The sequence below is a fragment of the Zosterops lateralis genome, assembly GCF_965231275.1.
Source record: "Zosterops lateralis genome assembly, chromosome: 13".
NCBI classification, from domain to species: Eukaryota; Metazoa; Chordata; class Aves; order Passeriformes; family Zosteropidae; genus Zosterops; species Zosterops lateralis.
The window spans coordinates 7,417,574-7,440,112 of NC_139773.1; the positions used below are offsets into that span (position 1 = coordinate 7,417,574).

General features: G+C 40.9%; 1 protein-coding gene across 1 annotated transcript; it reads left to right on the forward strand.

The window, feature by feature from the left end:
• Positions 1 to 680: 680 nt before the first annotated feature.
• Positions 681 to 21,303, forward strand: RFX7 (regulatory factor X7). The gene is made up of 7 exons (XM_083871173.1): positions 681 to 761; positions 1,564 to 1,686; positions 7,719 to 7,868; positions 9,648 to 9,720; positions 10,392 to 10,599; positions 12,845 to 13,140; positions 14,032 to 21,303. Exons 2-7 carry the CDS (start codon positions 1,577 to 1,579, stop codon positions 17,338 to 17,340), a joined length of 4,146 nt encoding a protein of 1,381 aa, XP_083727299.1. The 5' UTR covers positions 681 to 761; positions 1,564 to 1,576; the 3' UTR covers positions 17,341 to 21,303.
• Positions 21,304 to 22,539: the final 1,236 nt, after the last annotated feature.

The window sequence follows — 22,539 nt, forward strand, 5'->3', positions numbered from 1 at the left end:
GTCTCCGTGTAGCAATCACTGGCTGCATATACCAGGTAAAACTCCCCCTCGTGTCTGATCCACAGCTGGCCTCCTCTGGAGCAGGAGTCTGGCAAAACTGAGATGGATGTTAACTGAGGGGCTTGTGTGCACTAACAGTTTCAATAACTGATTTTCAAAGGAAACAAAAAAATACATATGTACATAGGTTTTTTTAATTACTTCATTGAAGTCTGTGACACTTAACTATTAGTAAATATAGTGGATTGCAGGATCAAGTCTGGCATTCTGTGTTGTTACAACATAGCTGGTCATGATGCTGGATTCTCAGAGGTGCTTCATGTGTACAAGACCAAGTTTTCATATTACATGTCTGGTTACAGAAGTAATCCATTGTTAACATTTTTCCAGATTCTGCTTTTATTGCATGTGAATTTTGTAATTGTAACAACTGCTTTCTGGTGGGTGACGATGTGCAAATAAAATAGGAAATCACATTTCTAGTCACATAGTGCTCACAGTCATGTTCTTTCACATAAGTAAATATATTCTTGCTTGAAATTATATTATTTAGGAATATACTGTCAGATGACAGGCTTTAGGTGTCAAGCTCAACCGTTCTTCTTTGCTTTTTTTCCCCCTCCCTCTCTCCACCCTTCTTTTTTTTTTTCTTTTTCCAAATCAAAACACCTTATCTAGCAAGAAGTTGAGAAGTTTACAGACCTAGAGAAACTCTACCTCTACCTTCAGCTGCCTTCGGGTCCCAACAATGGAGACAAAAGGTATGTGTGTGAGGGTAAAGGTTTGCAGCTAGTACTGAAAACTTGCTTTACTTCCTGTGGCACTTAACTGCCAAGGAATCATTCAAATGATGTTGGTAGCAGAAGCAATCTTTATTAAACATTAAGTACTCTTGTTTTCCTGAAGATCAGATGTTGGGGTTTTTTTTAAGCTTTAGAATCTTTTCTTGCATGAAAAGCTTGTGATTATAAATATCCTAAAATGAAAGAGTCATCAGAGAAAGTATTTCACAGTCTGTGTAATTGTTCCTTCACTGTTTATGTATGAAGTCATAAAATAGCAACACCAATGTGATGGTGGGTGAAAGAAAAAACAGATGGTATTTCTGGTAACACTTGTTTGACTAAAGGAAGTTCTAGAAAACCAACCTGCAGATGAGTGTCACAAAATAAAGCTATTCCCAGTAGGGTGGTTATAGGCAGGTAGGTGCCTATAGGAAGCACACTGAGTATTTTCTGGGAAAACTGGGTGTTCTCAAAGGACAGCTGCCAAACTAAGTGGGCAAAAAGCTTAGAGGTGGCCAGTAAGGAATAATAAATTTAAGAGTCACTGTACTCGCAGCTGCGTATCAGTCAAGAACTGGAGTGTGGACTCTTTGTTAACTTGTGGATGAAAGAAGGAGAAACTGCTGCCCAAGGCTCAAGGAATAGGTAGATCCATGAGCTGCAGGCCCTCTTTGTCTCTGGTGTCTTTCCACCTGTATAAGCAGACAGCTTTTAAGTCTTGTGAGTGAGGAGGAGCTGTAGAGCCACATCCTCATCACCCTGCTGGTTCTCTCCCCAGCGATCAGATCTCCATGTCGTCCAGCCGTGCCCAGCAGATGCACGCCTTCTCCTGGATACGCAACACCCTGGAGGAGCACCCCGAGACTTCCCTTCCCAAGCAGGAGGTTTATGATGAATACAAGTGAGTGCCACACGTCTGGCTTTAGCCAGGGCAGTGTTCTGTGACACTGACTCTGCACGTACTCCACTGGTGTGTGTGGACATGTGATGGACCATGCTGCTGTACCTGAGGATGCAGTAGCTACTCTGTGACAAATTATATTCATTACTGCTGCCTCTGGAGATAAGACTGTGATGTTGAAATTGTGCATTACATGTACAATTGCTGAAGGAAAGATACAAGTATTTCTTAAGTAAATGTCAGTATGGGATGAATGAATGAATATTGGGTTTGTTTTGTGCAGTGTGGCACAGGTAAAAAGCATCAATTACTGTCTTCCAATATTGTGTTGGTCTCCTTGTTTGCATACATATATGACTGCCTTAACAAGGGTGAGAGGTTGAATTGTTCCCCATAGATGCAGCTATTTTGCACATAAGATCTTGCCCATCGCACCTTTCTTTCCAGAATAATGCATAAATATTGGACCTTCCTGCAGCAAACCTGATTTCTGCAGAGGCACAATATATCTGAATATGTATGAGACCAGTAACCAAGGCCACTGTGAGTCTGTGTTGTCAAGTCTCAAAGCTACCGTGTAATGAGAAAGTGATTAGAAGCAAGGGAGAGGGAGCTGTCTGATGAAAGTTGGATTTGAATTCATTTACAAAACATACCCCATGGGGGAGGGGGAAAGAAATAATCATCCTCAGCCCAATCGCCTGAAGATGAATAACAGATTTATGATCTAGTATGAGTATTTCCATAATCTGAACGATTACAGTAATTTGCGGGGAGCCGAATCCCTTCACCTCCTAAATGCCTACAGGATTCACCCCATAGTAATTGTTATTGCAGCGTTGCCTTCTGCAAATACCTCCTTTTAATTAACTCTCTGTGCTGAAGTGTTTTACCGTGATTGAGCCGAGGCAGGCTGGCATTGGCTGGCCCGAGGTTGATAAACAGGCAGACACCTATTTGTGAGCCCCTGCCCGGGCAGCAGCGGTGACGCAGCGCAGCCGCGCAGCCAATGGCTCCGGCGTGCCGGGGCGGCCAATCCCCGCGCGCAGCCGCTCCGCAGACACAGCAACAGCGGCAGCTGCTGTGCGGGAGAGAGATGGGAGCCTTATTCTTAAATATATTTCTTATTAAATAATTTATGGCCTGCTTCAGCAACAAATCTGCTTGGCTTCCATGCTGTGCCAAGCTGCAGATGCCCGGAAATATCATCATCTACAGATTGTGGAGTGTGAAATTTGGATGGCTTTGTATGTAGCTGCATCAAGTATTTGTGTATTGTATTTTTTTTTCCCTAACAAAATAAGGGTGGTGAGCAAATATTCAGGAAAATATCAAATGTTTGGAATCTGTTCTCCTTTGAAAGCTTCTGTTCTGTTTTTAAAACATTCAGTTTCTTTGAATATTTTCATGAGCTATTTTTGCACACCAGAGGAGAAGTAGCCTTGGAGTGGGACATGGGGAACAGGCATATAAATATGTGAGTTAGTTTTGATAAGTCCTTTTTCTTTACCTAAGGGTGCTAAGACCTCTCAAAACTCAGTTCTGTTATATTAACCAGTTACCATTTCTCTCTGCTATGTGCAGAGGTTGATGGTGCATGAGCTCACATAAGCAAGCTTATGCACTCTGCATGTGTAAATCTAAAGTGCAAGGCTTCAGAAGAGTGCTGCATCATACCAGCATCTTCATTCCTGATGTAAATTTGGTCAAAATGTGTCTTGCAAAACTACCAGCCTGCTGCATCACCTTGTATATTTTTTTTTCTATGAAGAGAGAAAGACAGAAGCTTGCACTCCACACAAGTTCACCATTGGCAAGTGCTGATAGTGTTTTCAGCTCCTCCACATTTCAGTAGCCCCTTCTCACTGGGCTTATTCAATACAGCTACTCTTCTTTCTGTTTTGTTACTCTTCAATTTAAGTGTGAATTCGTTTTTCTAACTGGATAAAAGTGAGTGGATTCATCTTTGTTTTGAAAGGAATAAAGTAAATTTAAATGCATCACAGTATAAGGCACTTGGGAAGGCTGAGAGCTTGCAGCTGAATTTTAGTAAGGAGATGGATGAGAGCTGGTTCACCTCTTGTTGGTGCTGTGATGCTGCTCGTACTGACAGAATATGTTGAGCTGTAAGAAACTGGGTTTCTGTTGGGTGCTCACAGTTCTTCTGCCAGCTTCCTCTAGGAGTTATGGGGTTACAGGCTGGAAAGTATGGGAGCTCAAGGGGAGGTGCCCAGCATGTTATCCAGCCTGCAGTGAATGGATGCTGCTTCCCATTAGATCCTTCCAATGTTTTCTTGTAAGTCAATTTTACTTGGATATCTTGTCCCTGTTAGAAAAACATCCTTCTGCACACAGCCTTGTATAGATTTAGCTGAGTTTAGAGAATTAGGATTTCAAATCTAAATGCAGTCCTGCAGTACTTTTGCAGGCAAAATCCTTATTTGCCCACAAAAATGATTTGTTGAGCCTTCAGTTAAACACTTGAGTCCTCTTATCTTACTTCTACTGCCATGACGCAAGGGACAAAAGTCATTCATATTTAAGTTTGGTGTCCTGAAGATACACTTGATACACTTAATATGGATTAGAAGGTCTTTGAGCCATCCTGTATCTCTTTCCTTTAGTCTGTAAATCATTAATCCTTGCTTTACTGGCTGCTAGGCCGTTTGGTGCCACCTGATGCATAGATTATATGCACTAAGTGTTAAGAATATTAACCAATAAATTAGAAGAATATTCAGAAGCCAACACAGAAGAGGGCAGTAGGTATAGGTATACCATGTCTGTTGAACACGTAAAGGACACAAGGCACATACTAATGTTGTTGTGTAGTGCTCACCCAGAGTTTTTGTATAAAAAAAATTCTCTAACTGGAATAGATGAAACACCTATTGTGTTGCAAAGTCTAGTCCCATGTCATAAGCAACTACCCATATAATTCCTTTGAAAGCAAATCAAACTCAGTCTAAAGCAGTTGTTTCTCACCTCTGCTGCTGATCTTGTGAGTCCTGCAATTTAATTTCTCTAGTGGTTTTCGGACATCGGGTTTCCATCTTACCTGATTATAAGGACTCATTTATGTGCCAGCATTGTTTGTCAGCTTAAAGAGAGCCTGTGTCTTTCTGAGGTTCTTGACTCTAACCCATTTTTGGAGACCAGTTGTTTTGGGGATTAGATAAACCAAGTCCTCTGTTTTGTTTCATTTAGTAGGTTCTTTATCATTTGCTATTCATGCTGGTTTTTTCTGTCCAGGAAGCTGCATAAGCTTCATCAGCTGTCTTCATCAGCTTTTTGGTGGTGGGGGTTTTTGTTGGGTTTTTTTGGTGTGTTTTAATTCAGGTGCACTGCCAGTGTATTTTATGTCTGGAGTATATTCAATTCAAAGACTAAAAAAAAACAACCAAAAGAAAAAGCCTTTTCTACTTATCATGTAGGGGAGCTCTGTACAAAAGAACAAAGCAACCGCGTGTCCCTTGTCATTCCTGTCTCTGCTTAGACCTTCCCTCCCCCCCATCTGTTTCCCACCCACCCTTCAAAGAGCAAAACAGCTCCTGGGCTCAGCGATGTGCCAAGAGTGCAAGTAGCAGAGAGAAGAGCTGCAGGGGAGAGACTCCTGGTATGTCCTGTCAAGTCAATGAGAGACCACAGATGGACATGGAGGGTTCTCGGCCAAGCCAGGAGGGGGAGGGGCCATGGAGGATGATCTGTCTGAGAACTGAAATTCCATGATAACACTGATAGCTCAGAAATCACAAGCTTGCAGGAGCTGCCACTATGGATACGAGGGGACTATTTAGACTGTATGTTTTTGCTGCTGGCAAGTGATTGTCTTAAACCAGATGTGCGAGACTCGAGAAATGGATAATTTTATTCTCTTTTTATTTATTTATTTTCTCCTAAGGGTGGAATAATTTTAACTTTGAAGTTAATAGATTGGTAGGTCCCTAATCCTGGTGTTTTGCTGGCATGTTTTTTTGTTTATTTCTTTTACCTTATTTTGCTGACATTGTTGAGTTTCAATCAAAGATACTGCGGACTATGGCAGAGAAATTTGGAGAGTCCTCCTTTGAATGGTATTTGAGACTTAAAGTCTTGTAATCAGCATCAGTAAGCAACAAAGACCCTCCATTCAGGAATTTTCAGACTAAAGTTTGAATCCATGGAGGCCTGGCCAAGATGCATGGGACAAAAAGCACAGAGATGTATTTATTACACCTGGAGCAATGTCTGATTCTAATGAGAATACAGTGAGGCAGGAAAGAATTCCTTTGTAATAACTGCAAAGGGACATATCTAGAAACCAGCTTCTGTGAGTGACATATGTTGAAATGAAATGTGTTGGTACATAAATTGGGTATAAAGCTTCTTGATGTTCCATACAGAAACTACACTGATGCCTGTGTACCAGTTGTAGGCAATGTCTCCTGGTTTGGACAGAGTGGCCCTGGACGTGGGGAGGCTCTGCAGGGGAGTGTCAGAACCAAGGAGCATAAATGTGGCTGTTTGTCATCATCAAAATCATTACATCTGTGGTGGGGTTTCCAAGTGGAGGATACCAACATACAGCCAGGCTAAAAGCAGCAGATACTTGCTCTGTAGTAACTGATATTTTTACTGAGAAAGGAAAGGGCAGTGGAAGTATCTCAAGAAATACATACAGCTTTCTACAGAGCTACAACTTGAAGAGAAGACATTTTGACTGGCCTGCTTGGATGCAGATTGTTACTAGGTGATGCTGGGGGTGAAGCATCTGTTTCAGATTGCTGCCTTTTCTTTACATCTGCCTGAGTTTCCAGAGGTTTGTTTGTGTGTATGTACCTGATTAGAGTAGCAGGCAACTGTGGGGTGTGAAATCATTGTTTTCCTGCTCTCTTGCTGATAACCACGCTGATGATGTACAGTCACCTTTTCAGAGGCAGGTTGTTTTTGTGTATTGCTGATAGGACTTCTCATGGGAAAGGAGGTCATTGCTGCCTCTTGCTGATGCTGTGGCTGTTGGGAATCTCACTGAGAAGGTTTTATACTGGTACATTTTAGGTCTGTGCAACAGTGCAAGGAGTTGCTGTCTTCGTGCAGCCTTAAGCACTTCCAGAGCAGGTCCTGGTTTTCTCCTTTGCTTTATGTTTCTGATTTTTCAGAGCATTCACCTTTTGCAGCAAAATCAACAATTCTTGTTCTCTGCCTCATGAACATATTTTTTAAATGTTTCAGATACTGAAACAGAATTCCTTTTGCTGCTTTTGGGAACTGGAGACAGATAACAGTGCCCATTTTACTAGAACAAGTAAAGATGGCAAAATAATTAAGTTTTGTTTCTTTGTTCCTCTGTATCATCAGGTTGTATACTGAGTCGCATGATGATCTTCATTTGCAGCCGCAGCTGGAATCTCTGTTAATTTAGGACTGTTAAATGGAGTTGTCTACAATCAAGCAGCTCTCACAGTTCAGTAGAGCCACAGTGGTAGGAGGACTGGGTCCTCAGTATGTGCTTATGTTACATCTATAAAGCTGGCTCCCTGGGAAGGCATCTGTTAAGTTTAGTTCTGTTAAGGTCTATTAAATAGAAACTGTATATGTAAAATCTTTCTCTGGACTCTGATACATCTCTTACCTACTGCTTTTCAAATATTCCTGAAGGACTTCAGGCCTTACCACTCTCAAGCTGTGGTTCTGGCTAGAACAGAGTCTCTGCTTTATTGTGTCCTGAAATAAGTGAATTGAAGCATATGCTTGAAACTGAGTTGTGGAGTAAATCTTAACTGTGCTCTAGATAGTGCCACTGCTTGTTATGTCTCCACATGACTTGTCTTTGAACTCAGTAGAGAACAAGGCAAAAACTGTGATATTAATAGCTCTGTTTATACATTTTTAATGCATTCAATTCGTTGTGGATAGCTTCATTAATGTTAAATGTGGTTCTAAATATGGATGGGGATAAGTGTTTTCTTTTGAAAACCTTTGGAGTCTAGCATGTAGGCTGGCCTCTTGTATTAACTACGATTCCATTCACGCTTTCTTTCTCTTTGTTGCAGGAGCTATTGTGACAATCTTGGCTACCACCCATTAAGTGCTGCTGACTTTGGAAAGATCATGAAAAATGTCTTTCCAAATATGAAGGCCCGTCGTCTAGGCACAAGAGGCAAATCAAAATATCCTTTGCTAGAACACTTCTCTTGTAACTCGTTCTGCTCTTGCCTGGAGAACATCTGTTGTTGTGGCTTAACCACCAGCTAAATGTAGAAGTAATGTTGAATAAAAAATGCCGACACTTTTCCAACATTCTTTAAAAATTATTAGTTGCAGTAGAGTTAGATTGCAAGAGATAACTTTGGAAACAAGTACTTAAATTTAGGTTCTGACACTTAGTTGTCACAGCAGCAAGGCATCAAAAAAGTTTTATAATTTAGTGCAAAGAGAGATATTGGAATAAAGGAACCAAAACTGTTAGTGATTTTCAAACCAATTTTTTCATCAGTCAGAATTTTTTTCTTTTCTGAGCTGAGAATTGCACCTTCCCATGAGAGCCCTTAGAAGCCATAGTGAAGTAATGTCCTACCTGCTGCATTCCCCAGGGCTGGCTCTTGCTGCATCCCAATGTGCTGGGTAGGCAAAACCCTGCAGTAAGCAGGGAAGGGAGGGCATGAAAAGGCTAAAAGGCCCTAATTAAAAACCACTCAGAAGAAGTAACATTAATGACATGGATGTGCTGTGATACTGGCCTTTGCCAGGTCTCACTTGAAGCATGCACTTAGAGAATTAAATGCTAGCAGACAGCCCAGAATTGCTTGTCTTTCATTGAGGAAAAAACCTTCCATGATGTAGTAAATGGAGAAGTTATGTGTCAGTTAAACTGTTTCATGAAATACAGTGTTGGATTATCTAGCAGTGAATTTGGAAACTCAGGACTCATTTTTGGATAGAGTTAGAGAAGTGTTAGGGGAGAAATCATATGAGGTAATTGTAGCTTGACCCAAGGGATCTCTTTAAGTTCTATTTCCAATGTTTCTAATTCAGAATTATCAAAATGTGACCTTGTCTCACACCTACTGTAATTCCCAGGCTTCTTAGATTTCTTGTACTGTAATTATGCTCCATCCAGGTTAATGCAAGCAATTGCAAACTCCATGGCCTAGGAAAGAACACAGACATATTTACAGAATATGAAAAATTAGTGATCCTGGAAAGGATTTGTGTGTCGTGGAGAAAAGACACTGTATGTGAACTCCCAGACTAATGCTGTGGAGAGGAAAAAAAAATTGATTTGATTTTTAGACCTGTAAACAAATGAGTATGAGTAATAAAGGGAGCATATTTTTGTGTACCGATTTGATGAGATGAGTGTAAGAAAAAGTCTGGGTCTTTATATTTTTACAGAAAAATTATCATGGATAGGAGGAGAGAGTGCCTCAAAAATGATGTGAAATCTTAGGAGGAAATGCACTCACTCATCAGGCACTTTATCTTGTCCTGGGAAACTTCAGTTTGAGGAAGTCCTTCAGGAGAAGGAAACAAAGTAGAACCTAAATTTGAGAATGCATTTTTTAACAGTGATTAACTTTTTTCTTTTTTTTTTTTTTTTTTTTTTTTTAGTTTATTCTCCCATCTTGTTTTAGAAAGAGAATTTAGTCAAAACTTATGTTAATGATTTGAATATTGAGTAGCTAATAGAGACTGCCTGGCATGGTTTAGTGCTTGTTCTAAGTCATCAAATGAAATTCATCATATCCAGCATCTCTGCATAGATTGAGAAACCCAATGGCCTGGCCAAGAATGCAGCCATTGATAGACTTTTTATTCTGGCTGGCTCTGAGTTCATGCTAATGACAGGAACTCTTAATTCTGTTTTAAGTTTGGTTTTGAAGCTTATGAGGATAATCAGAGGAATTACTGCTCTTCTCTCCTATCTCTCAGCTAACAAGCAGACAATATAGACCTTAATTGTTGTTCACATATTGCTACAGTGGACTGAGGAAGAAGGCTTTTGTGCATATGCCAACACTACCCAACCTTGACTTTCATAAAACTGGAGATGGGGTATGATATATATTTGCTTGCTTATATATATTTCTGCATGTTAACATTTATAATGCTGTTTTTCTGTCAGAACATTTCAAAACAAAGTGAAGATCCATGCAGCTTTAAATATTTTTTTATATGATTCTTATATTCTGAATCATTGTTTTATGTTTTTTTCTGTAAAGTTCACAATGAATTGCAATACTCTTATACTAAGTTAGGAGGTGAAGTAGACTTCCACAGTGTTCCTATCCACCGTATGCATGTTTTAAACTTTGATTCTGTTTTGCTTTTACTGTATTTTTTTAAGCCAGTGCTAGGGAAGAGATACCCCAGTGAAAGAAGCAGTTCCTGGATAATAGTGACTGCTGAGTTGACAAGACTCTGGATACAGGGCAAATTAATTATTGGTGCTCCAAATATTAGGATTCTGTCTGTGATTTTTCTTCCAGAAATGTCAGTTCCCTATAATGCCTTTGGAAACAACCTGTAGATTATCATCAAGACATTTAATTTTGAAAGATACTGATATTGTGATCTTATTCTCATAACTTCATGTAAAACTCTGAACATACTACTTCAACTTTTGCTGTGATTCTGATAATAATTTGCTTTCTATATTTTGTTTTTATGCTTTAATGACCCTTATTAATTAAAGTAACCTTTCCCCCTTTGTTTCTTTGGTTTAGTTGGATGGAGCAGAGCCATCGGGGCAGCTGCAAAGTGCTGATGAGGAAGTCGTCTCTGCAGCCTGCAGGCTCGTTTGTGAATGGGCCCAGAAAGTGCTGAGCCAGCCTTTTGATACAGTCTTGGAATTGGCTCGTTTCCTTGTCAAAAGTCACTATATTGGTACCAAGTCAATGCCAGCTTTAACAGTAATGGCAGGGGCACCAGCAGGTAATGAGTTAATGCTGAATGTTGACATGGGGGATCTTCCTACTGAGCGTAGTAACAGCTTGGTTTGAGGAAGCACTTCTCTTCAGGGTGAACTTCAATACTGACTTTGAGTATTGAACATTCAATTCTATGATTTGAGTCACATTGCTGCAAATTACTGTTCTTGCTGGTAGTCTGGGTAAATATCTGAAAACCAGCACTGGTCTCAGGTAGATGGTGATCCTCCCATTGCTCTGGTGAGACTCTGGTCTTCTAAAGAACTTCAGGCACGTGTCAGCTTCAGGGCATGTGAGTACTTGTGCTGAACTTACATACTTGGCTAGAACTGGAGTTTGGTCCTGCTACAGTGGTGGTTTGTAGATAGACTGCTGCTGTAGCTATCTGCTAACCTGCCCTAATTTGGAAACAAATTTCTGTGAAGAGCACATTTTTTGTATGGTTTGTTTCCTTCTGCATATTCAAAATCAGTCACTTAATCATTTCAAGTGTGTTTTGGTGACTGTGGATAAAGTAAATTACAAAAATGAAGGATGAGAAGGGAAATGCAGGTGACCAGCATACCCGCAGACTCGCCTCTGGGAAGTTCTGACTAGGCCTGTCAAGCAAAATGTCTTCAGATCAAGGCCAACCTCTTGAGACAGACAGTTTTAAATGGAAAGTGGTGTTCAGGTGATCCCCTTCTGGATTATGCTCTTTCTCCTTCCAGTTCTCTTTCCTTTATTCCAACTTGGACCTGACAGGTGGCAGGGCTGGGTTTTGCTGCTTGTGTGCTCCATTGTGACCTAATGCTTGGCTACATTGGTTCTGCTGGAAGGGACACTCAGTGTATGGACAGCTCTGCAACTCACATAGCTTCCTCCCCTCACTTCCTTCAAGACAAGATGGTTTCCTTCAAGGAAAAGGGCAGTTACTTCCAGTGCATGTCTCTATGGCTTGGATAGTCATTTTAGAAGAGGCTCTTCCTAGCATGACAAAAATATTTCCATTTCTCTTGCAATGTCTCTGTGCATTAACTGAGAAAAAACCAACTTTTACCCTCAAAGAAAAGTTTGAGGGTTTTTTTCTTATCAGTATTACTTGCCCATATAGAAGAATTGTGTGCCAGTAATTGCAATATATTTGGGCATTTCACTGCTCTGTGAAGAAGAAATTGTGAAAGTGGAGACATATTGAGACATTCAATGTCTTGTGGTACATGCAGGCTGCTGCTGAGAGAGTGGGCTCCCAGATCACAGTTTCTAAGCATGTCCTGGGCATCTAAACCAAATACTTGGGTTTAGTATTGTAAAATTAGTATCAGTAAAACTAGTAAAGTAGTAAAATGGTGTTGATTAATTTATAATTAGCAGTTATTTTAAAATTCTGTAACCTCAAAGTGTAAATGAAACAATGTTAAAGCATTTCTAAAGGGATAGTTCAGCAAGGTTATTTGGTCTCTAAAGAGCATGCTAATCCTCTTGATTGTTAATAAACAAAAGATCATAAATGTGATGTGATTTTGTAAGGGAAATCAGTACTAGCTGCACAGAGGACACTAAGTCTGTTTTCTCCCTCAAAACAGCACTTGCTTGCTTTGTGATCAGCAAAGTAATTTCTCCAGAAAAAAAAAAAGTTCTACCATTCTAATTTCCATTGTTTTTCAGCTTTTTTTTTCTTTTTCTTCCTGAACACTCTTTGCCATTTTCCCCCCATTATCCCTGATCACATAGAGGTTTTGATCCTTTCTGATAATAGATGCTCTATATTTAATGCCTTGGCCGTTAGATAAAGTAATCTGCTCAGAGCTGCTCCTCTGTGACACAGACCCACAGCTTTCTGGAAACATTTTTCATTTAAAGCTGCCTTAGAACAGGTAACAAAACAAAACCACGGCAGGTGCTGGTTTTAAGGGCTCATCTGAAACGTGCCCGCCGCCCTCTGCTGCCGGTTCAGTGAAGTGCGCCGGGCTGAGATTGTGCTGACAGGCAAGTTGCCATTTGACGTTACTGGAAACAAGAGGCCCATACAGAGTATTTTAGCAGCTGATGCCCAGCTTGCCTAACAGACAGAGGTTTTGCCACAAATGTGGAAACAAACTGAAGCTGAATAGATTTAAGTCTGAAGTGGATGGGAGCACCTTATGGAGGAGGTGTTCCCAGAATGGTTTTGGAGATGCCTGCCATATATTCTCTGTTAGATACAGAAGTGGCACCACAGCAGACAGGGTATGTTTGGTTGTAATTCGTTCTCCTTCTTTTGTTTTCAGGAATAAAAGGGATCCCTCAGCCCTCAGCTTTTATACCTACTGCTGAAAGTAATTCTTTTCAACCGCAAGTGAAAACTCTGCCATCTCCTGTTGATGCTAAGCAGCAGCTGCAGCGTAAGATCCAGAAGAAGCAGCAAGAGCAGAAACTGCAGTCTCCTTTGCCAGGAGAGTCTCCAGTAAAGAAAACAGAAGGCGCTGCCACCAACGGTGTGACCAGTATATCTAATGGAAGTCCTGCCATTCTGTCCCCTCCACCTATTGGCATTGTTGTGGCTGCTGTCCCCAGCCCCATACCGGTAATGCTCTCCAGCAATTCTCTAGAGAATCCACTCTGTGAAAAGGTTGTTCATTGCCAGTAACTAAGCAGTGGTGTCAGTGGATTAGAACAGTTTCCATTCAGAGGCTTGGGTGCCTTGATGGTTTTCTGTCTGGACTGTGTTATACCACATTAGTTAATGGGTTGATACAGAGGCAGCAGAATTCTGATCATGTAATGTATACCAAGTTCATCTTGGAAATCATTAAAGTGAGCCTTGACTTGAAGTTTAACCAGATGAGAGGGCTGACACCAGTTGTGTGGGTCACTGAGGCCCTAATATGGAATCTAAATTGCCTTTCATTGGCCCAGTGCATTTAGTGACAGGTACAATTTTATTTTGAATGAATGTCTGTAGTACTGAACATTTTTGTTGTTCAGCCATATAAAATTGGGCTAGGAAGGTTATTTGGTTTTAAGATATTCACTGTGCTGTTCATTTTGATAGGTAAGCCAGTTTTTCTGCCTGATAGTGAGTTTGTATTTAACTCACTTTTGAAACCTTAACAATGAGCAGTATTTTGAACACATCCTCCTCTTTAGCCTTTGTATGTCTGCCTTTTTGTCCCAGGTGGTGAAGGATTGTATGAGAATGACCCTTTCATTAGCAGTAGAGCAGACTAGTGTGTACACCAGTGCCTTATGCCTTAGAAATAGAAAGCATATATCTGTCTACCAATCCTTAGGCAGAGAAATAGAAATTGTCTTGGACAAGTAGAAGAGCTTATTTTGTTTCAAGCTGACATTCACTAGCTTTGGTGTATTGAGCTATGTCACCTTTCACCTTTGAAATGCTTGGGGCTGAGGTCACGTGTGGGCTTTGGGGACTTCTTGCTCCATTGCCACATCTTTTCTTTTTCTGTCTTTACAGGTGCCAAGGACCAGGCAGTTGGTGACATCTCCAAGTCCCATGGGATCGTCTGATAGCAAGGTCCTGCCGCTCAATGTCCAGGTGGTCACTCAGCACATGCAATCAGTCAAGCAGCCACCAAAGACTCCCCAGAATGTTCCTGCCAGCCCCGTTGGTGACCGCTCTGCCCGGCATCGCTACCCACAGATCTTACCCAAGCCAGCAAACACCAGTGCTCTCACCATCCGCTCTCCCACCACGGTGCTATTTACCAGTAGCCCAATCAAGACTGTTGTGCCAGCTCCACATGTGAATTCCTTAAATGTGGTAAAAATGACAGCAATATCTCTTGCCCCAAGCAGCAGCAGTGTGCCCGTCAAACAGACGCCTTCAGTTAGCACTAGTGCAGGAGCAGTGGAAGAAGGGAGGACTGGTCCACAGATCAAAAATGGATCTGTTGTTTCACTTCAGTCTCCAGGATCCAAGCCTAGCACTGTTGCAGCTACACCTGCAGTCAAGATCAAAACGGAACCAGAAGCATTGCTGGATGAGAACTCTGCACAGGGCCAAGAGAGCTCTGATGTGTCTAAATCCATAAAGGCAACCCCTGACCTGCCTCCTGCACAGCTAATCAATTTTGAGGTTGCAGCCTTGAAGGTTTCAGCGGATGATGTCATGGAGCTAAAACCAGGTAAGGGCTGTGATCAGGAAGCTGAAGAAGGAGGGACCAAATATAAGACACAGTCTGATGAAATCACACCAGTTGCTTCAGCAGGCAATAATCAAAGCACTCTTAAGCTCACAGTTGCCAGTCAAAACTTGTCCAGCACCAGCATCAATTCACCTCCTAGTGGTGAGTCTATGATTAAAGACAAAACATGCACTAAAAGTCCAAGAAAGCGACAACCTTCCACACTTCAGGATTCCCAGTTACCACCTGTAAAGAAACCACTAGTGGAGCAGTTTGCAGCTGGTAATGCTGTGGAGGGTCAAAAAGCTAACAATGTTAAGAAGGCTCTGAAGGTTGGATCATTAGCTAACAGTGACAATACAGCAACACTTGCTCAAGTTCCCAGCAAGGTACCCATGACAGTACCTGTACCTTCTACAGCTGCTGCAAACTTAGCAACAGACCTTTCTTTGAGCACCAATTTAAATACCTGTGATCCTGCTCTAGAACAGCAGCTTACATCAGCATCATCTCCAGATATAAAAGTAAAATTGGAAGGAAACTTGTTTATCATAGAAAATGATTCAAAATCTGATGGCAGCTTTAACCCAAATACGTGGCACCATATCACCAAAACCTCTGACTTTGCATCTGTGAATTGTGATCAGCAGCAAGATATCAGTGTTATGGCTATTGCTGGGCACTCTGGCTCTAGTGACCTCCAGGAGTCTGCGTGGGAGCCAGTGCACTGTGAAGGTATACAGCAGGATGTGTACAGCCAGCAGTTACAGAGCCAGATCCAGGACTCCTTGGATCAAATACAAGCACAGTCTTCAAATCAGTTACCTCTGCAGTCTGAGCTGAAAGAGTTTGAACATACAGTCCCTCAGTCAAATGAAAACTTCTTTTCATTTGATGACGACCTTACCCAAGACAGCATTGTGGAGGAGCTGGTACTCATGGAAGAGCAAATGTCTATGAATAATTCCCATCCTTATTCTAGTCTAGGGATGGCGCTTCAGAGTCAGGTTGCAGCTCAAGGAACTCCCGTGTCATCTCATCCAAGCAGCACGCACTTTTACCACTCGATCCATAACAACAGCACTCCAATTCACACTCCCACTCCCACCCCCACCCCGACTCCCACCCCCACCCCGACTCCAACCCCCACCTCTGAAATGATTGCTGGATCTCAGAACCTGTCTCGAGAGAGCCCTTGTTCAAGGCTGGCTCAGACAACTCCCGTGGACAGTGCCCTAGGAAGCAGCCGGCACACACCTATTGGAACGCCCCATTCCAACTGCAGCAGCAGTGTCCCTCCAAGTCCTGTGGAATGCCGAAACCCGTTTGCATTTACTCCCATCAGCTCTAGCATGGCTTACCATGATGCCAGCATCATATCAAGCAGCCCTGTGAAGCCAATGCAGCGCCCTATGGCTACCCATCCTGACAAAACCAAGCTGGAGTGGATGAATAATGGCTACAGTGGGGTTAGTAATTCTTCAGTTGCAAACCATGGCATCCTTACAAGCTACCAGGAGCTGGTGGAAGATCGCTTCAGGAAACCTCACGCTTTTGCAGTTCCTGGCCAGTCGTACCAGTCCCAGCCGCGCCACCACGACACTCACTTCGGTCGCGTGACTCCTGTTTCACCTGTGCAGCACCAGGCAGCCCCTGCCAGTAGCACTACCAAGCAGGAGGGCTTTGCTGTTCCTGCTCCTTTGGACAACAAAGGAACTGGTTCATCTCTCAACAACAGTCTGAGATGCCGGAGTGTGAGCCCTGCTGTCCATCGCCAGCGTAATCTCAGTGGAAGCACTGTTTACCCTGTGTCAAATATACCACGCTCTAGTCTGACACCTTTTGGAAGTCCAGTGACTCCCGAAGTTCACAATGTATTTGCTAATATCCATGCAGACACCAGTGCCAATAACATAGCACAGAGAAGCCAGTCAGTCCCGTTGACTGTGATGATGCAGACGGCCTTCCCGTCTCTTCAGAAACAAACAAACACTAAAAAAATAACCAATGTGTTGTTAAACAAACTTGATTCTGATAGTGATGATGCAGTGAGAGGTTTGGGAATGAACAACATGCCCTCAAATTACACAGCCAGGATGAATCTCACTCAGATTTTGGAGACATCCACCGCTTTTCCTAGTGCCAACCCACAAAGTATGATCAATTCCAGCACTTCAGTTTATGAATTCCAAACACCAAATTACCTCACAAAAAATAGCAGCACCGATCAGATCAGTTTTTCTTCTGGAGATAACCAAGCACAATCAGACATCGGAGAGCAGCAATTAGATTTTAGCAGCACTGTAAAAGACCTTTTAGGGGAGGACAGTCTGCCAACAAACCAGCAGCTGGTGAATCAGGTGGCATCAGATCTCAATAATGTTGCATCTGTCTTTCCCAGCGACATCAGGTTGTCTTCCGAGCTCTCAGGCAGCATTAACGATCTGAACACTTTAGACCCAAATCTACTGTTTGATCCAGGTCGTCAGCAGGGACAAGATGATGATGCTACACTGGAGGAATTAAAAAATGACCCCTTGTTTCAACAAATCTGCAATGAATCCATTAACTCAATGACTGCATCAGGTTTTGAGTGGATGGAGAGTAAGGATCATCCTGCTGTTGAAATGTTGGGTTAATCTTGTTTTATAATATGTATGTAGCACACTGTATCTAAAAGACAGACGTATTGTATTTGTCTTAATGGAAGTGCCTCCCGCAGCAGAAACACTTGCTATGTATTGTGGCATTTTTAAAAAAAAGTTTGCTGTACCTGTTGCTCATTCTTCAGTAAGGAAAAGGCAGTCTTACCAATTTTAAACAAATCTCTGAAGGTGATGGGCTATCAAAGAGCCAGTATTAAAATTTGAATTTTGGAGTGTTTCCCATTCAACATTTCTTGTTTTAGCAAATAAAGAAGTGGTTACTGGCAGCCAGTGATAACAGCTATGGTTGATGCTTTGGGAGGGTTTTAATTCAAGCTCGTTAGTAGGCTTACCATACTTTGTATTGGTTGTTACTTCCTAGTAGTGATCTTTACTGACCTTTGTCATCCAGGTTTGAAATGCAGGGTGCCTGCAGGTAGGTGAGGTGGTGGGGAGTGGGTACAAGTGGACCAGGTGATATGCAGATGCCTGATCATTGCGTAGCTGTCTGGAGCACTGCTCAATGGTGAACTTCAGGAAATCTCTGTAGGACTGGTGCCATTGGCATCTCCAGTAAAACACAGAGATGGGAAAAGCTAACAAGAATGATCAAGGAAAAAGATGCACTAAATTTTTTTTTATTTAAGAGAAATAAATCTATGTAGTTATTTTATCCATTAATATTCATGACATACTTGATATTTTAGTTCTCATGTCAATGTTTTTATATTAGGTAAAATTAATGCAAAAAGATTTTGAGCACTGAGATTTAATCTAGGCATAACCCCCTATTTTAAAGTGATAGGTACTGTTTATCAATGCTAGAGAAGGAACATGATTTTTTCCCTCTTTTTTTCCTTTTTTTTTTTTTTTTTTTTAATGGAGAGCTGCTGGAGCTCATTAAAATACTGTTTCTAAAGGTTCCTTTTTTTTAAAGTTTGCTCTTTCCTAACCTAGTGGAGGGTGTAGGAAGATGTTATTTTCTCTCTATTTCAGTAGGTTGAGCCTTTCTGTCTTTCTTGCTCGCTCTCTTTCAAACAAAAGATTATTAAAATATTAGAAAATGTGGTTAATCTAAAAATATTTCATATAGAGCCATAATACTGCCAGGCACTTTACAGATACACAGTAAGACATGTGATCATTCTTTTGGTAAAATTTCTTTTTAAAGTACTTACTGTTTTAGAAGCCTGAATTCCATTTTCAAAAGTGATTTGACAGGGTTGATGAATCTAATTTTTTTTAAAGGAAAAAAATGCTGCTCCTCTGGAAAATGAGAATTAGACTTCCGTCTCACTGGTTCACTCAAACCAAAAAGACCTTTTATTTTATCAGCATGGCATACATGGATATCTAATGGTCAAAAGAGAGAGGTATTTACCCAGCTATGGCTTTGATGCTCGAAAGAGGACTTGCAGAAGCAGGATTTTACAAAAGAAGTGGTGCAGTGAGTATGCTACAATACCATCCCTTAAGCCTAGTATAAAATGGATTATTTTTCCTATGATCTGACACAAAACAGAAAATAGAGCAGGAAAATTTTTTTTCTTTTGCATTTCTTTGATGAGTGGTCATGAATTTATGAAGGGAAAGGTTCAGTAAACCCCTCCTAGATTTCTCTAAGGGGAAGATGCTCAGATTTTTCATATAATTAGTGTTTTTCTTTAAATGTCTTGGTGGTCTTCTATTTCTTCAGTTTTTGAAAATGACTCGAGATCCCCGTACTGGTCAATTTTTTTTGGCAGTGCTGATTCAACTTGTGCTGCTGCATTGGCACTGGAGGTGCTGGTATATCATGGCTTCTCTTGCCCTTGCCTCGATTCATCACCAGTTTATGGCCTCTTCTGCAGGGACAAACAGTTGTGCCAAGCTATAGCACCTTATGGGGGCCTGATTTCACTGTGCTTGCATCAGAAGTTTTGCCACTTCATCAGGAACAAACCTGGAGAGTTCTGATCCCTCCTTGAAGCACAAGGATGTTGTAATAATGTGATTTGCTTTAAGACCAAGTGACTCTTCCAAGGCAATGGGGAGGAGACTAAAAGCTGCATAGTAACCTTCTGTTGTCCTGCCAGGTGTCTGTCAGTAAGACTTGAACCGTTTTTGTTGTAGACTAAAGTTGCCGAAGGCAGGGCTTGAATCCTGTACTTGCCCATGGCCTTTTGACAGGGATGTGCTGAACATCCTCTCACTCCGTTGGGAGGATGGATCTGAGAGACGCTCAGCACCTTTTTGTTTCTGTTTCCTGACCCTGTGTGAAGTGCCAGCACTACTGTGAATAGGTGAAACCTGCTTCGGTGAAGGGCGAGGGTCCCTTCCAGCTCAGCTGTTGTGTGACTGTGACTCAGTGCCCGCTGCGGGAGGAGCTCCCCGGGTGCCGCCGCAGCCCTTGTCCCACGGCCACCACACGAGTGGGTGGTGTCCCACTGACACCGAGTGGGGCTTGGGGGAAGGAAGGTTTAGCCTAACTGCTAGGTTTTTTAAGAAGATTTCTCACAAAAGCAAGACTAGATTTAAAGTTGATGCATTCTAAATTATGCAGCCATCACCAAAGGTTTTTAAATGTGCATTTAAAATTATCTTTAAATGCAAGCATTACATTGGGCCTAACATGTGACTTAATTAGCAGAAATATTCTATAATCAGTGGGTTTAAAGCAAATATATGTTTAATTTTAAAAGTATTAAATTCGATAAGAATTGTTTCAAGTAAAATCCAAGGCACAGGCACAGCTTTGTACATTGGTATGTATCATTTTAGAGATGTTTGTGTGTTGGTGTTATAATTAATGTTAGGTCCCTGTACTTAGTGCTAGTTAGTTCTTTATGATACATTGAGACAGAGCACTACTGCACACCAAAGTATGCAATACCCAAAGGAAAATTCTGTGATCCTAACAAATGGAAGCCTGTCTTTGTCAGATACTCCAAAACTATGAATTTGAGACAGTTCTGACCCCTTGTTTACATTATTGGCTTCCTACTAACATAAGAAATAAATTATTTTGATAGCAGTTTTTGCTAAAGTATACGAACTAGTGAATTTGTACCCTGTGTACAGTATTGCAGCAAACACTTTAAATTTGATTGCTTGGTTAGTCCAGCAAACTTTCTGGGTTCATATATTGCACTAAAATTCTGTTGAACCTGTGGCAGGCACATTCCTTAGGATAAATGCAACAAATACGGCCCACAGATTTAAAAAAAAAGGCAAAACAAAAAAAAAAAAAATCTTTTTAATGTGTTTCATTATTAAAAGGCAAAATGTCATTAAAAGTGACAGGTGAAATTGTCTTATGTAGCAATGTGCATTGATCTCAATGAGATATTTCTATTTTTGATTCTCTTACATGAGAATATTGCAGCAGGAAAAATTAAGTTTAGTTGGCTTCACCATGTTAATACATGATCACAAAACGTGCATGAGTGTTAATGACTTAATCTTGTACAGTACTAGATATATTCCTGTAACCACTTTTATTTTTTTTATTCTTTTGCTGTATTGAAGCTGGTTCAGTGTTAACCAGGTGAGCATAGTTATTCACAAGTTATTTACTTTTTTATGTTAACTAATTCAGCTTAGTTATTGTTGAATATGTTCCTTTCTTGGATTATTTTTTATTGTTCTGGTGTTGAAAAACATTTTTGCATCATTTTATCATGATAAGAATTCATGAAGTAAATAATTTGCAAATAATTGCAATAAGCACTGACTTCTGAACTGAAAAGAAGGAAAGCGTTTCTTGTGCAGTGCATCTGAGGATCATATAATAGTCTTGTACTATACTGTGCTTTATTTACTGCACCATAAGGAAAGAAAAATCCCTGTTCCACATTTTCATTTAGTGCAGGAAATCCAGTTTCTCCCCTCTTCCTCAGTGTTTTGTTGTCTGTTGTACTGCTGAAACTACAGTAGTTGAATATTGCAGTAGCATTTCAGTTATTTTTTTTATTGAAAGTGCTCAAAAATTGTTTTTTAAATGTTTTCAAAAACAATAAAAACATTTTATATTAAAATTATTTCTGGACTTTTTTTTAATGTGGAAAATGTGCTTTAGGGCTGACCTAAATACAGAACTTTGTGATGAGAGATGACAGCTGCCCAGTTGACTTGCTGCAGTTGCTGAGCCCAGTAAAGCTGAGTGTGAAGGTGAATCTTCCTCACTGGGGTGCCTTGGTCAGTCTTAGTCCAAGTGTTGGTTCCATTCCTGGCTGGTGGCTCCTGCTGTTGTGACATACAACGTGCCATTGCTGCTGTTGCCATGCACTGAGTTGCCTGGTTTTGCTTTCCCATGTTTGTAAGGCACTCTTACAAGATGTAAGATGGTGTTAGTGTGGCATGACTTGCTGACATAAAGGGGAAAATGTGTGCTTTGATCTATGGAATCCTGTATTTGGATTGTAAAATTGCATGTAAGCCCATCAGTGTCCCCAGCACAGGCTGTGTGAACAGGATGGAAAGGCATTGCCACAGAGCAGGAACTGGTTACAAAAAGATGACAGAGGATAAATATTCAGGTTTTCATGCCAAACAGATAGCACTGGTTGACAGAACATCCCAGACTATAGAGGTGCTGAGATAAGCTGGTGGGTGACAAGATTTGATGGTGGTACAAAATCACTTAGGCTCATCAACAAAGAAAGAGAATTATCGGGGAGACATAAGACAACATAAATGAAAGAGAATCAGAAAGAAATTAATTTTAACATGTCATGGGAAGAAATAATATATCTCACTGCATTCTAAACATGCTTTACAAAGAGTTCTCAATGAACAGTTGACAGACACACTTTATGTTCCACAATCAAAAAAATGCAAATTAAATAATCCCAAGGTATGAGATGGAATATAATGTAGGAGATAATAAAAGGATACTTCAGAAATTAATAGTTCATCTGAAGTAATAACAGGTTTTAATTGGAACCTCTCAGCGGTAAATTTGAAAGAATTTGTCTTAATGGTTAATAAAAAGGATCAAAAGAACAAACAAATCTGTGAATGGAAATGTCCTAACAGGAAAGATTTAAGAAGGTAGAAATCTTGGAACTGAAGTCATGAGCTTTGTAGGTTTCAAATTATTAGATGCTTACATGCTTATTAAGGACATCCAGAGTAAGTCCTAAGCAATTGCTTTAAAATATATTTCCAGAAATACAAATCTGTAGATGTGAATGCAGCTAGTATTCCAGTAAA